Source organism: Dicentrarchus labrax, unplaced genomic scaffold, assembly GCF_905237075.1.
Source record: "Dicentrarchus labrax unplaced genomic scaffold, dlabrax2021, whole genome shotgun sequence".
Lineage (NCBI taxonomy): Eukaryota > Metazoa > Chordata > Actinopteri > Moronidae > Dicentrarchus > Dicentrarchus labrax.
In genome coordinates, this window is record NW_026136721.1 from 1,855,440 (window position 1) to 1,869,766 (window position 14,327).

Here is a 14,327-nt window from a genome sequence, read left to right on the forward strand (position 1 = left end):
CCTTTGAACAGTCCAGGACACAGTGAGGGGGAAGTGGTCCAGGTTGAGGACCTGACTCAGGTACTGCCTGCTGGGAGGACTGATGGTCCACAGAGAGTTACTGCTGCCCTGCAGCTCAGCTACCGTGACATCCTCACTACTATATGCCTCTAGGAACTGCAAGGCACTCTGGGAAACACAGAACACAGAGTTACAAGCTGTAGAAGCTTTACTGCAATCAGTGTGTGTACTAGTACTGCACAGAACTTACAGGCGTGTAGCTGTAGGAGCTGATGAAGGAGCTGAAGTCTTCCTCAGTCAGATCTTTGAGCTGATTCTGTTGAGCGCTCATCGTGAAGATCGGCTGTCAACAACAACAACACGTCACAGTGCTGCTAATGCTCCTACTGCTGCTATACAGGTACAGATGAGTCATACAGGTGAGTCGGTGCAGGTGAGGTTACCTGGAAGCCTCCCAGCGTAATGGTCAGAGAGACGTCAAGCGGTCGGTTCACGACTCCAGCCACAGATTTGATGAGCGACATGAAGAGCAGCGGGAACCAGACGATACAGATGAGCAGCAGAACAATGAGCCCCCCCATCCCATACTTCACCACCCGCTTCTTCTTCTGGCCACGAGGCTGAGGGTACCTCTGTGTACAAATACACACAAATACTCACAAGTAGATAAATATATACAAACACATAAACAAACACAAAGACAGATGGAGACAAACCTTTTCAGACTCCCTCCAGCACTTTAAGACAAAGCAGTGGGCATAAACGTCCTCAACACAGATCCAAGAGGACAGAGACAGAGTGGTGTCTGTCCACACCCAGTCCATCACCGCCCTCAGCTCCGTCAGGAAGGGAACCAGACGGAAGCTACAAGCAGACAGGTGGAGAGACAGACAGCCAGAGGTAACGTGTCACAGTAATGTCTGGGGACATCAGTCTGGTACAAAGCTGCTACAGCCTGTGGCAGGCTGTGTATTTTTACCCTTTTCATGGAGCTAGGCCAGGTCATCTGCTTGCAGTCTTTGTGCTAAGCTAGGCTAACAGGGTCAGTGCTGGACTCACCCCTGGAACAGGAAGAGGTTGAGGTAGTTGTAACTCTTCGTCAGGAAGTTTCCCAGAACTCGTGTTGGGTAACCAGATCGAATCTGATATGCCGACAGACCAAAGTAAACGCACTTGACAAAATACCAGAGTTGAGCCACCAGGTTCTGATTGAAACGCCTAGAGACAGACAGACAGACAGACAGGCAGACAGATAGACAGATAGACAGACAGACAGACAGACAGACAGACAGACAGACAGACAGGTGTTATTTACAGCAGTGTTCACATCGCTAACAACAACATACTGATTTGTTTTATATTTAGTTTATCAGTAGTTTAAATTTAGTTTATGAGTAATTTATTAGTCATTTATACGTTGTTTACCTCTCAGTGACCGTTGGAAGGATGAAGAACATCCAGAAATGAATCCCAAAAACCAAAATCACCTGGAAGACCAACTTCCCCAAAACTGTCTTCCTCAAATACAGTGCCCTGTCTATCACCATGGTACCTGCAAACAGACAGGTGGGAAGTGAGACAGGTCAAAAGATAGACAGGTAAAGACACAGATTGACAGACAGACAGGTAAACATACCAAACTGGATCAGAACCATCACCAAGAAAGCTTCAGGAACCTGGTCCTCTGAGAGGGAGGAAGTGATGTCAGCAGCTGCAGAGTGTTTCTGAGAATTTTAAATAAAATGAAATAAATGAAAACAGATTCCAATAAAATAAACCAGATTTAAATAGAGTAAAGTCCAGTGAGGTAAATAAAGTGTGGTGCTACGCGGTCAGGAAATCAAACTTTACTCCGAAGGCCCAGAAGCCGAAGACAATGATGATGAAGTCGACGGTGTCGGCCAGGAACATGAGGACGTAAACATCAGTGACGGCGCTGTATTCTGGTTGGACGAGAGCTCTGAAGAACTGAAGGACGGGACGGTAGAGAGACATACACCTAACACACAGAAAGAAAGAGAGAGAGAGGGAGATTCATGGAGCTTTATTGAAGTCAACACATTAACAAACAACAACGACAATAACATGAAATTGAATTTTTACATAAAGGGTATTCATATGACATAAGTAAAGCAGAAACACAACAACAACAACAACAACAACGACAACAACAATATTCTGATGAATGATAATAATAATAACACTAAGGAGGAAGAAGAAGAATACTCCATAGCTTTGTGGTCTAATAGAGATTAAAGAATACTTATAGATCTAGGACTCAAACAATTCTTATGAATGTTTTGAATTTGGAGAATATTAGTTTGTATATATATATTTCAGTATTTTTTCAGACAGTACTTCCCACTGTTTTACTCTTTTTTTTCTTATTGTCATTTTGCTTTTGTTGTTTTCTCTGTAATCTATCAATTATAAAATCTGTTGGTGAACAAAGTCGAGTGTCACTGGGCACTGGTTAGCTTTAGTGTTAGCATACCTGCTAACAGAGTACGTCTTGGCTCTAATGGAAAGTTCTCTGAGTTTCTCCAGCAGCAGATCCAACCGGCCGGGCTGCTGAGCTCTGGAGCTCACGCTGCCTGAAGAACAAAACAAGGAAAACGACAACAATCATGCATCATTTCTACCATCTTTTAGCAGTCTATCCACTTTGTGGAAAATTAAGCCTATCCCCATCCTCCAGCTCCTCCCAGTTGGATATGCCTCAAAAATCTCCACATGGAGTCCACATGGCATCCTAATTCACTAATTCACTGCAGCTGACTACTTTGAACAGGAGGGAGCGATGGTTCTCCATCGAGCTCCTTCCAGATGTAACTAATCAGTCCCTCCAGGATCTCACAGGCTGTTTTTGGGATTGTTGCAGCCTAAAATGTCTGATTTCACAGCAGCTTTTCTAAAATATAACAATATTGCAGTAATTAGTGAAAATTGCAAAATGAGTTGCAGTTATGTTTTTTTGGTAGTTCAGTGAGAATAAAATCACACTGTTCGGGTAAATGTCCACATGGTCTGATCCTTCACAACTACGAAAAAAGGGAGTGAGTTTGGTGACGTATCGCTCACCACTTTGCAGAGGAAATTTCAATGACTGGACAAACAAAAACAAGAAAAGTTGTACTGATTAGACAAAATGGTAAGGTTGCACAGTATTCATGGGGATTGGTTGAATTTGTGTTTATTTTCCAAGGTTCCCACATCCTGGAAAATCTGGAAAACCTGAACATTTTGAGATTAGTTTTCCAGTCGTGTAAACCTGAAAATTGATTAAAATGACCAAATATCATAATATCATGGAGATAATCTCTGTTGTCCTGGTAAATTTTAATTGTATTCTATCCTAACTCAGATCACATAAACCTGGATGTGTTGGTCGGATAATCTGCTTGCTGTGACACATAAAAGCAGAACAATGCTCCTTTTTTTATTTCTGGTCTCATGTCTTGTTCAATTACCTGCAGAGAACTTTGGACATTAATCAAAGATTTGAATTGTTATTTCCCATAAATGCTGACCACCACTGTGAGCAACTGCTGTCCTGTATTGTCAAGAAAAACTCCTGGAAATGATTTCTTAAAAAAAGAGTAGGAACTCTGATTGTTGCAACTTCCTGGATAGACTGACTAAGACTGCAGAGGAATCGTATTTCTAACGACCCATAATGACCATCAATGAGGGTTGGAACAAAGATTGAACTACCAGAACCACATCATCTGCAAGGAGTAGAGCTGCAATCCTGAGCTCACCAACCCGACACCCTCCACACCTCAACTGCATCATCAGATCCCATTCACGAAAACCAGGATCAGTGACAGGAATGACCCTGGTCCAACACAGTGTGACTGTATCCGTTATTTCAAAGAATGGATTCAAATATTCCTGCAAATGCCGTGGTTAAGTTAAATTATTCTATAAATCTTCCTCTTACAGCCTTCGTAGTTCATATTATTGATGTGTCATTGTTTATTTCAATATAATTTAACTTTTATTAATAAGAATTAAGATCAGTTTTTTTTGGGGTGTGATAGATTCTACCTGCTGGAGAGCGCAGCTGGGTGGAGCTGGAGCGTGTTCGCCTCCTGCGACGCAGCACGTCGATGGGGTTGGCTGGATCAATAGAGGTGGCACCGTCAGCGGAGTCTTCCTGGTGATGGAGTGTGTCGGTCTCCATGGTAACAGTCTGGTCCCACAGTCCATGGCACTGCGGTGGATGAGGAGGAAGGTGGAGGAAGTCGTAGAATGTAATTTTTTACATTGACTATGGCTCTTGAAATGTAGTGTTTTTTTACCTTGAGTATGGCTCGGTGGTAGAACAAGGCAAGCAGCTGCAGCAGGTCGTACAGGACATAGCCCTCCTTCTTCTCCACCCCGAGGATGTTAGGGGGGTGGAAGGGTTTAGAGCGGTCCACCTCCAGCTTCTGGTTGAATGGAAAGAAACCAAACTGGAAGAAATACTTGATGACGATGGTAACCTGAGGATACAGACAGGTAGACTTATTGTTAATAATAATAATGATGTGAATAATGAAGTTTTAAATAAAGTTTAATAACAGCAGCAGAGCACCTCGGTATAGATGATGGCTGTCATCCAGAAGGTCTTACTGGGTCGAGGTACGGACAGCGTGGCCCAGAGAAACACCAGAACAGGAAGTACCAACGTCAGACAGCTGGCAGACACCATGTGGTTCAGCACGATGACCAGGTAACATACTGTCTCTGACCTGACAACAAGACTGAGAATCTTAGCAACCAGAGAGGAATCTGTGGAGTTACCTGTGGTGTATGAGTTTACCTGGCGGCCAGGATGTTGTAGAGGGCGTAGCACAGCTGGAGCAGCTGGTGTTGGTTGCCGTAAAAACGGTCTGATGACTCGAGCTCCTCGTCATAGAAAGTTCTGAAACACAGAGCGAAGCAGAGTGTGAACCAACAGCAGCTTACAGGTGAATGATCTCTGTGACTCACCTGTGACTTACCTGTTCTTCAGCAGCTCACTGGCCGTAAGCTCCTGAGTGTGAGACGCCAGCACACAGGAAGTGGAGGCAGAGTCAGACAGGAAGTCACTCCTCTGCCCTGGAGTCTGAACCAGCATCCGCCTCCTCCTCCTTCTCCTGTGTTCCCCCACCTCCTCCTCATGCAGGTCCAGGCCCAGAGCAAGGCTGTAGGAGGGGGGGAGGAGGAGGGAGGAGGGGGAGGTGGGGGAGGAGGCGCTGGTGAAGGTAGGAGTCGGTTGTGTGTCAATAGGAAGTTGCTGGTTTGATTCTTCACCACTGTTCAAACAGAAAGAGATAAATACTTGAGTCACTGAGGGTAATGCTAAGTTAATTTCCTGGTCTGCAGAGATTTTGTTGATTTTCATTGCAACTCCTCTGTAACAACAGTGTTTACCCTACTATTTCATGTCAAAATGGTCACTGTGAAAAAGGTCTATTGAAAGATAAATCATGTTTAAGCAGGCTTTTGTTTTGCGTGCAGGTAAACAGTCTGTGGACAGCAAGAGAGGACGACCACTTTCCAGAACCCATCGTCTATCGTCAGATGACGATTTAGCTTTTAATTAGTATCGACTACTTCAGAGCTCAGCCCAGTCTCTTTACACCAACTAAATTCTCGCATCTCAAGTTGATAATCAGACTGTAAACAATGAATTAATGAATGTGCTCAGACAAGGAAGTCTTGGCCCGGATAACAATAACGAAATATCAAACTATTGAAAAATCAATCACATGGGATGGAAAGCCACCACCATAACAACATATGGTGTTACATCATCATGTCATGTTCTGTGTTTGTTTTTTTACAACAAGAAAGCATCACAGAGCGGCGAGGCTGAAGAGACTCACAGCAAAAGCATTGTCTGAAATGCAGTGATACTCAGTATCCCACAAATCACAGCCTGGACCACTCACATCACTTCCACCTCACCCACTTTGGAAAAACTCCCGACTAGAAATAAAACGCAGATTGGTCTGTCTGTCTGTCTGGCTTAGTTCTCCAGATTAACCGTACTTCAGGAGGTCCAACCAATGGACAGATTAAGGCGGGGCTTCATTCATTCCAATGGAATCTGCTCAGTGGCACATGAAGCTGTAAAAGTTCAACTCCCAAGTATAAAACTATCCAGATCGGGGCGCCTGGTTAGCTCAGTCGGTCGAGCTGGCAAACCATATATGCAGCGGCCCGGGTTCGAATCCGACCTGCGGCCCTTTGGTGCATGTCATACCCCCTCTCTCTCTGCCCCCCTTTCTGTCTCAAGCTATCTCTGTCAATAAAGGCATAAAAGGCCAAAAAAGAATCCGTATGGGTATCCTTCCGCATATAAAATTATCTAATTGTGCAGCTCTTCATAGTGAAACAAATCATTTTGAGCAGGTCATGACACATCGCTATACAACCGTTTCTTTCACAGCTAATGGGAAAAGTCTTTTGGGGCTGCTGTGCAATTATATGGTTTGGTCACTATGTCAAATTGACTGAAGCCCGGCACTCTTTCTGAAGGCTTGGGACTAACCTGTAAGTCCGACTGATCCTTTCTTCCTCTGAAGATGACGAAGAGGATAAAGACTGGACTCTCTTCATCCTTGAAAGTTTGGGTCGCCATCTTTGGCTCGTTTTAGCCACAAAGAATACTGGGTCCCCTTCTGCTGTCTCTGGTTTAACTGAAACTGTTTCACCTGAACCTCCTGATACTGGTTCTGTTTTATCAGGACCATCTGCTGCTGATACTAGTTCCGGTCCTGGTTCAAATGGATCTCCTCCTGATAATGGCTCTGGTTCTGGTTTATCTGGATAATCTCCTCCTGGTTTAGTGTCTGGTTTCACCTCTGCTGTTTGACCTTGTGCTTCTTCTTCATCTGTATCAGGATTCACTTCCTCTTCCCTTCCTCTCTCTGCTGAGGTCTGCACCTCGACCTCATGGAAACTGTAGTCCAGGCCTGACTCTCTGGAGGTTTTCATCATCTGTTCTTGGTAGTAAACATGGATTGCCTCTCTATTGGGAACATTGCCCTGAACAAACAAACAAACATTAAAAAGAATTCGACACCACTGAAACAAACAGCTCAATCTTGGTTTTAGTTACAACACTTCCACCTGATGTGGAACTGTAGTGGACTGTAGTCCTGAGTGAGTACCTGCTTGGCCTGCTGCATTAACATGCAGCGCTCAATGCGGAGGACGGTGGAGATGTCAATGTGTTCCTGACACAGACCCCTGACCCAGGCAGTCAGAGAGTCCAGCAGAGCGGACATCAGAACCCAACAGAATCGCAATGTGTTGGAGAACCGACGCAACACCGTGTCTGAAACACACAACACCAGCTGATGATAGACGTCCTCAGGGTTCACAAACACAGTTTTTAAGTGATAGTGAAGGGCTCTATGCTTACTTTCATTTTACCTGCTACTTCTTTTCAGTCTTTGCAATTTGTAATTTGATGGCATTGTTACTTATTTGTGTCTTGTGCTGCTGTAACACCTGAATTTTCCCTCTGATGGATCAATAAAAGATGATTTTATCTTATGTTTATTTGTAGTTTTACACCATTCAAAAACACAATTTCCCATAATCCCACAGACCAGTAATAACAGCTGGACAGAAGGGACTAAATGTTGACAGCAGAAATCAAAGCTGCAAAACTGATGCAATTACTTTGGCAGAGAGCGTTGGTGAATTTTATGGATATGGATGAAACCAAAGTACAATGATGTAAATATCCAGTTTTTCATGGAAGTTGTAGTTTTTTCTGTGCTCACACTGTTTTTATGTCAACTGTGTAGTTGTAGTTGTAGCTGAGTTATGTCAGAATACAGAAAATAAACTTAAGGAACAAGCACTTCAGCTCTCTATGTACAGTTAAACAAATAAGAAAATAAAGGCAGCAGATAGACATGCTGATTAATTATTTATTGATCTGATATGAATGAGTAAAGCGTCTTTCCTCACAAAGGATCTTCAGTTGCGTACACAAACATGACCACTACCTGAGTGATTATTACAATGTTCCAGCTGGTCGACCTCTTACCTGGCCCCTCCTCTTTCTCGTCCTCCTCCTCTTCCTCCTCCCTGTCCTCCTCTGTCACTTCTATAACTCCAGCTGCTGAACAGGTGGGGGAGTCGGTTAGTTTGGTTGGTTTAGGATACACAGATATGCAGATGACACACACTCTTCATTTACAATGTCTGGATAACATGAAGACGTCCTGTAGTTACACTGAGTAAAGACTACTGTTTGTATGTCAGGTAGATATCACTGGACTCACCTCACAACTGAAAAGCTGACTGACTGAGTACAAAGGTGCTCTGTAGAGTTCTTTAAATTTCATCTAGATGTTTCTGTCTGAATGTTTTAACTTGTTGGACTTCCTTGAATCAATATTCATTGAAATACAGGATCATCTTTTAGGAACAATCGACTTCCATCACTACAATCAATCAATTTTTTCTTTATTCATTAACACCTGAAAAGGTCTCTAATTAGCAAAGATTCATAACACTTCAAGGATCTCAATACAATGTATTTCATCTGGTAAAATAATTGTACATTTCTCAATCAATTAGGGCTGTAACGGTTCTGAAACTGAGACAGAACCGTGACACACTTGCCCCCTGGACTGTTGAGCTCTCGTTAAGACAGTGTAACTGCGGCGGTGGTGGCGGCCTGTGGGGTGGTAGCGGTGTACGCCTATATCGTATCTGTATTGACAGTAGGTTATTCTAGGTCATTTTCCACCTTATTTTAGTGTTTATTTACTACTTTAATCTGCTCCCTTTCTCTTCTCCCCACACTAACACACAGCACACACACCTAGCCTGGACCTCTGGTCACTCACGGCAAACACACCCACTTGCTCCGCCTCATTCTGTCTCTCTCTCTCCCTGTGTGTGTCTCTGCTGACTTTCTCCATCCGCAGTACGTTTCATAAACTCACCCGTGATTCAGTTTTCAAGTGCGCTGCATGTGGGTCCAAACCGAAACTAACGTTAGTGAGTGACATCTTCAGTGGTGCGTTCACTGACGCTCCGTAATGTAAGATTTCTGCCGTATCCGCTTAATGTAATATCAGATAACATCTCCCTCTCTCTGTTTCTCTGCAAAATGGGGAAACGGGGAAAACCGTGGTATGAACCGAACCATGGCTCAAAAATCGAGGTCTGAACCGAACCGTGGATTTGGTGAATCGTTACACCCCTACAATCAATACGATCAAAAATCAATATTGCATTACAGCTGCTTGAATGTTGTTTTACACGATCTTTGTTTTTATCTTCTTAATGTTTGATTATATTAATAAAGGGGAGGAATCTTCATAAACAATTTTTGGCTTCAAACCTCTCCTGCACATTGTTAAATTTTTATTCTATTCTATTATTGTACGGTATATATATGGAGCATGTGCAAATGAATGAATAAACTAAACTTGTTTCATTAGTTTGAATTGTGAGCATTCATGTTCATGTCAGACGAGTGTTTAGAAACTGAAGAACTTCATGTGTCCACTCAACACCACGTCTCCTGCTCCTCCTCACCTCCTCTCTTCTCCTCTTTTTTGCTCCTTTGTTCAGAGGAGTTCTTCTTCCAGAGTTTCTTCTGGTTGTTGCGAGCTCTCATTGCTGTTCTGGAGTCTGTTATCCAGGCGTGATAGACAAACTGACACAGAAAGACAGACAGACACTGCTCAGTTTCTGGAGGCAAATGCATCTTTATTTCCTCCTTCAGTCTACTCTTTTGTGTTGTATCACTGTTACTGAATCTGCTGAATCATTTGTTCTTCCTTCATTACAGTTAGTTGCCACCAGAGATTGGTTGTCCCTTAAAGGAGGGGTTCCAAACCTGGGGGTCAGGATGCCCACTAGGGATCGCCATGGTTTAACTGAGAAGAAAACATTGAATCTGTCAAAAAAAGAAGCCTATTAACTCTGTATGATTGTTAAAAATGATAAAAGTCGCAAGGAAGATAACTGTTTGTAACCGGACAAGAGCGATGCAATTTAAGATACTGCATAGAGCACTTGTTGATCCAAACTGTCTCTCCAAATACAGAAAGGATGTCTCTGAAATTGGTGATCTTACTCACTGTTTCTGGTCCTGTGTAAAAATACAAAAATATTGGAGTGTCTTGTTTGAAATACAGAAGGATCTGAAAAAGGAGCTTGAACTCGACCCGGTTTCCCTCCTTCTGGGTCTTCACAGTGATCGTGTACCTAATTTAACCCTCCTGTATTCCTGGGGTCATTTTGACCCCCCAAAAAATGTTTTGCTGTCAAAATATGTTTTTTTTTTGTCATCAAATGGTCTGAAAATAAAGGGGTTGTTCAATACTATGCTCTTCATCATTACAATAAATTTTAAATAATTTGATTGAATTATGGGTGTCATTATGACACCTGTTGTCCTCTGAGGTCAAAAAGACCCCGCAATGGGGCATATTGTCACACCATACTGCTACACAAGCGCGCGCACACAGACACATACACACACACACACACACACACACACACACACACACACACAGCTTTGATGTATCAAAACATCAAAGGTGATTGATCAAGCAATTCAAACAAAAACAGGTCTTTTTTCAGAGATGTTGGGGCATTTCACATTTTAGTCAGAAAGAGACAGGCCCCTCACCGAGCTCAACCTCACCGATCTCCCCCTCACCCAGCTGCCCCTTCTGGCCCATCACTCAAAAGGGGCAGATGCAAATTCTGCCCTTGCCAGAGGGATCTGAAAACCTCCACAATATGCCAAAAATGCAATGCATACATCTGCAAAGATCATGCCATGACTACCTGCCTCGCATGCAACTGAGGGTTAGTTTAGAAAAGTTAAACGTTTTTTAAATGAATATTGAAATGTTGTATATATGTCAGGGAATGAGTTGAATAAAGTTGACTAAAAAGTTGAAACACAGAGGTGGGTGATAATTTATACTTTATGCTATAAATAACAGTCAAACCAGTTGGGGTCATTTTGACACAAAAGGTGTCATGATGAGCTGCCATTAAAAAAATTCAAATGATTCAAAAACAGCATCCTCAGTAAACTGTGACAGATACCTAAATTTGTGGTAATGGGTTGGACTGAAGTAAGACTGAAGGTGTTACACAGAATTGATTGATAATTTATACTTTATGCTATAAATAACATTCAAACCAGTTGGGGTCATTCTGTCTCCAGATGACAAAAGGTGTATGGCAATCGCGAAGACAATACGAGGCATATATCAGAAAAAACTGTATAATGTTATGACATTTTGTGCCAGGAAAAATATTCTTCAGCACTGGATCTCAGATAAGGCCCCCTCAGTGGTGGGATGGCAAAGGACAATAATGGAATACATACCTCTGGACTTTCTCACCTGTCTTCTGCACTCCAAAACTAATGCCTTTGAAAGAATATGGAAACCATTTCTTGACTATATTAATGTAAATATTTCTGCCATACTGACAAGAGCATTTGTATAAAAAACTGTATTATTTATTTCTGTTTTCTTTCTTTATTCAGCTCCGACTGTATTTCACTTTATACTGCATAATGTACCTGTCATATTTACCTGGAACCGATCGTTCTGTTTGGGTTTTTGGTTTTTGTGTTGTTATTCCCAGCTTGTTGTTGTTTTGTTGTTTTGTCTTCTGTATGTTTGTTTATAAAAAATTAATAAACACATATAAAAATTTTTAAAAATAAGCGGGGAAGGCAATTTTGACAATGTGACTGCTAATTCATTTAAAGCTGCACTAATCAATATTATTGTAATAACAATGGATCAAATTACGATGTGTAATATGAAAGGGTTGACAAACCAAGAGAGAATTATCACCTGATTCTGCCATTCCTCTGAACTCTATGGAGCATTTTAGTATCTGTCAGCTCATTGTTTTGGATTTATGGCCTGTAATTTTACTGTTTTGATTCACTCTCACCACTATCAACCTTGTTTCCAGCTGCAGCAGGCAGCTGTTTTCAACATAAAACACTCTAAAAATCCACTGTGCACTACCTGCCCAGCACCAAACTGCACACTGACAGAGTAAGAGGCTAGCTGGTGAATATAGTAAAGCATTAAGCAGCGAGAAAGCGAGATGGAGAGGGTAGAGACCAAAAATAGAGCTAATGTCTGCTGTATAAAACGGCAACTCCAGTATTAACAAAGGTTTAATAAACATATGGTAGTAATATTTCAGTGTTGTGTTTCCATGTTTGCCAGTTCCACCACATCAGTGTGGTTTGTAATAAGAAAAAGTAATGAATGCAGCTTTAAAGTTGACCAACAAAATCAGCTGTTAAAGTCTAAACATCCACTCTATCAAAAATCAGTCTGGTGTATGAACCATGTATAATGATGATTAAGGGTCCAGTGTGTAAAGTTTAGGAGGATATACTGGTAGAAATGGACTACAATATTCATATCTATGTTTTCATGACCTCAAAATAAAAATTGTTATGTCTTCAAAAAATAATAAAAGCCAATCAGTTTATTGGACCATTTTGTTCAAACCTACCACTAACGTCCAAAACCCACTGGCTGTGACAGAGGCTGCCAGGTCAAGCAGAACAGAGGAGATCACATTAGCAGGAAGTCGGACACAGATCAGTCAATAGACCAGCTGCGAGTTCTCTGCGGGTCACACTGGAGAGACGCTTCAGGCCTTAGCCGCACCCAGTGGGTTTCGGTGGGTATGTTCATATTATTAACCCTTTCTTCTCTGCTCTGCTGCTTTATAACCTTGTTGAAAATCTAAATACTACAATAACAGAACTGTTGATCTATTATCTGTTGAAGAAGACCTTGTGAAACAGCTGACAGCTCCACAAAAACTACTAAATGGACCCTGAGGTAAAATGAGATGATGTGAGACTCTCACTTGGAAGGCTGATTTCTCAGGTAGCTCCTCCTCCTTCTTCTTCTCCTCTTCGTCCTTCTTTTCCTCCTCCTCCTCCTCCTCCTCCTCCTCCTCCTCCTCCCCACTGTCGGTCTCAAACAGGTAGTAGTCCCCACTCCTCACCACTGCGGGCAGACAGACACTTGCTTAAAAAGACCAAAAACAAAATGGCGCTGATTGTGCAAGAGGTCATGTAACTCACTGGAGGCGTGGTTTACCCATGGTCTCCACCACTCTTTCTGCCGCCGCCCCTTTTTGTTCTCTACACATCATAAAATGATAAAAATTAAATTAAATGAAAATAAAATAAAAGCATTCATCCTTTATGTGTATTTCACATTGTTTCCATGGCAACCACTGTTTGATTACAAACCATTGGTATGGAAGCTGTCTTGGGTCAAACTCAACATCTTCTCTTTTCCTCTGCGAAACTTCTGCTGCCGAGACTTAATCCGCTCCATCCTGACGGAAACACAGATAGGAGGTTGACTGGATCAGTGTCCGTGTTTCAAGGTGTGTTCCAGACTGTGATTTGGACTGCAGCTGTGTTTGAGTCTTACTGTCTCTTGAGCAAGTTCATGGACGTCTTCTCAACCTCCAGTCTCGCTCTGACCGCTTTCACTGTGGACGCCTCAAAGAGCTCTGCCCCTCTGCAACACACTTCCATTAGACCATGTGCCGGTATGTGTGTTTATGTGTGTTTGTGTGTGTGTACGCATGTGTGCGTGTGTGTGTACCTGGAGGCTAGTAGTTGTGTATTCTGCAGGTCCAGGACCACATACAGGAAGTAGTGACTCCTGAAGACCCTCCTCTGCAGTAACAGGAAACAGAAACAGACCCCGTCCCAGATGATCCCGGCCTCGTCACTCGGCAACTCACACTGTTTACTGCTCTGCTGCTCCGCTACAGGAAATGACACATTGTAAACAACATGTAAACAACAAACAGACAGACAGGTAGACAGAGATAGGTATACAATCGCTCTTTCTCAGTTCATACATCCTCGTGTCCTCTCCTCTTGTCTAAGTCTGTGCCTCCAGAGACACAATCAGAGGAGGAGGGGGACAGGCATTCAATAAAATGAGATGCAAATATTAGTTTTTCATTATGTACTTTCAAGTAAAAAGATTGTACCAAACTCCCTAATATCACATTTTAACAATTCCTAACGTGTTCGTAACAACACGTAACTCTAGAAACACAAGCTAAAGGCCGTCATATGTCCACAGTCTGACTGTCAATACAGGATCAATATCATCCATAAAGATACAGTGATTAGTAATCAATATCATCCATAAAGATACAGTGTATACTGATCAATATCATCCATAAAGATACAGTGTATGCTGATCAGTATAATCCATAAAGATAAAGTGTATTCTGATCAATATCATCCATAAAGATACAGTGTATACTGATCAATATCATCC

The 14,327-nt window shown here is 42.3% G+C and overlaps 1 protein-coding gene across 6 annotated transcripts in view; it reads right to left on the reverse strand.

Moving 5' to 3' along the window:
* LOC127354765 (piezo-type mechanosensitive ion channel component 2) overlaps positions 1-14,327 on the reverse strand; it is a 72,253-nt gene that overhangs the window by 7,445 nt on the left and 50,481 nt on the right. For 5 of the 6 annotated variants that reach the window (XM_051384925.1, XM_051384921.1, XM_051384924.1 and 2 more), the window contains 23 exons: positions 13,635-13,800; positions 13,458-13,547; positions 13,271-13,359; positions 13,100-13,159; positions 12,880-13,022; positions 9,541-9,661; positions 8,036-8,110; positions 7,146-7,312; positions 6,524-7,020; positions 4,989-5,282; positions 4,808-4,909; positions 4,580-4,736; positions 4,305-4,487; positions 4,051-4,216; positions 2,495-2,594; positions 1,852-1,999; positions 1,637-1,724; positions 1,426-1,552; positions 1,060-1,218; positions 717-864; positions 444-632; positions 251-343; positions 2-168 (listed from right to left, as the gene is read on the reverse strand). In XM_051384925.1, coding sequence (XP_051240885.1) covers positions 2-168; positions 251-343; positions 444-632; positions 717-864; positions 1,060-1,218; positions 1,426-1,552; positions 1,637-1,724; positions 1,852-1,999; positions 2,495-2,594; positions 4,051-4,216; positions 4,305-4,487; positions 4,580-4,736; positions 4,808-4,909; positions 4,989-5,282; positions 6,524-7,020; positions 7,146-7,312; positions 8,036-8,110; positions 9,541-9,661; positions 12,880-13,022; positions 13,100-13,159; positions 13,271-13,359; positions 13,458-13,547; positions 13,635-13,800 — 3,529 coding nt within the window. The remainder of the gene's footprint in view (position 1; positions 169-250; positions 344-443; positions 633-716; positions 865-1,059; positions 1,219-1,425; positions 1,553-1,636; positions 1,725-1,851; positions 2,000-2,494; positions 2,595-4,050; positions 4,217-4,304; positions 4,488-4,579; positions 4,737-4,807; positions 4,910-4,988; positions 5,283-6,523; positions 7,021-7,145; positions 7,313-8,035; positions 8,111-9,540; positions 9,662-12,879; positions 13,023-13,099; positions 13,160-13,270; positions 13,360-13,457; positions 13,548-13,634; positions 13,801-14,327) is intronic. The other variant, XM_051384922.1, reaches the window with a different exon arrangement.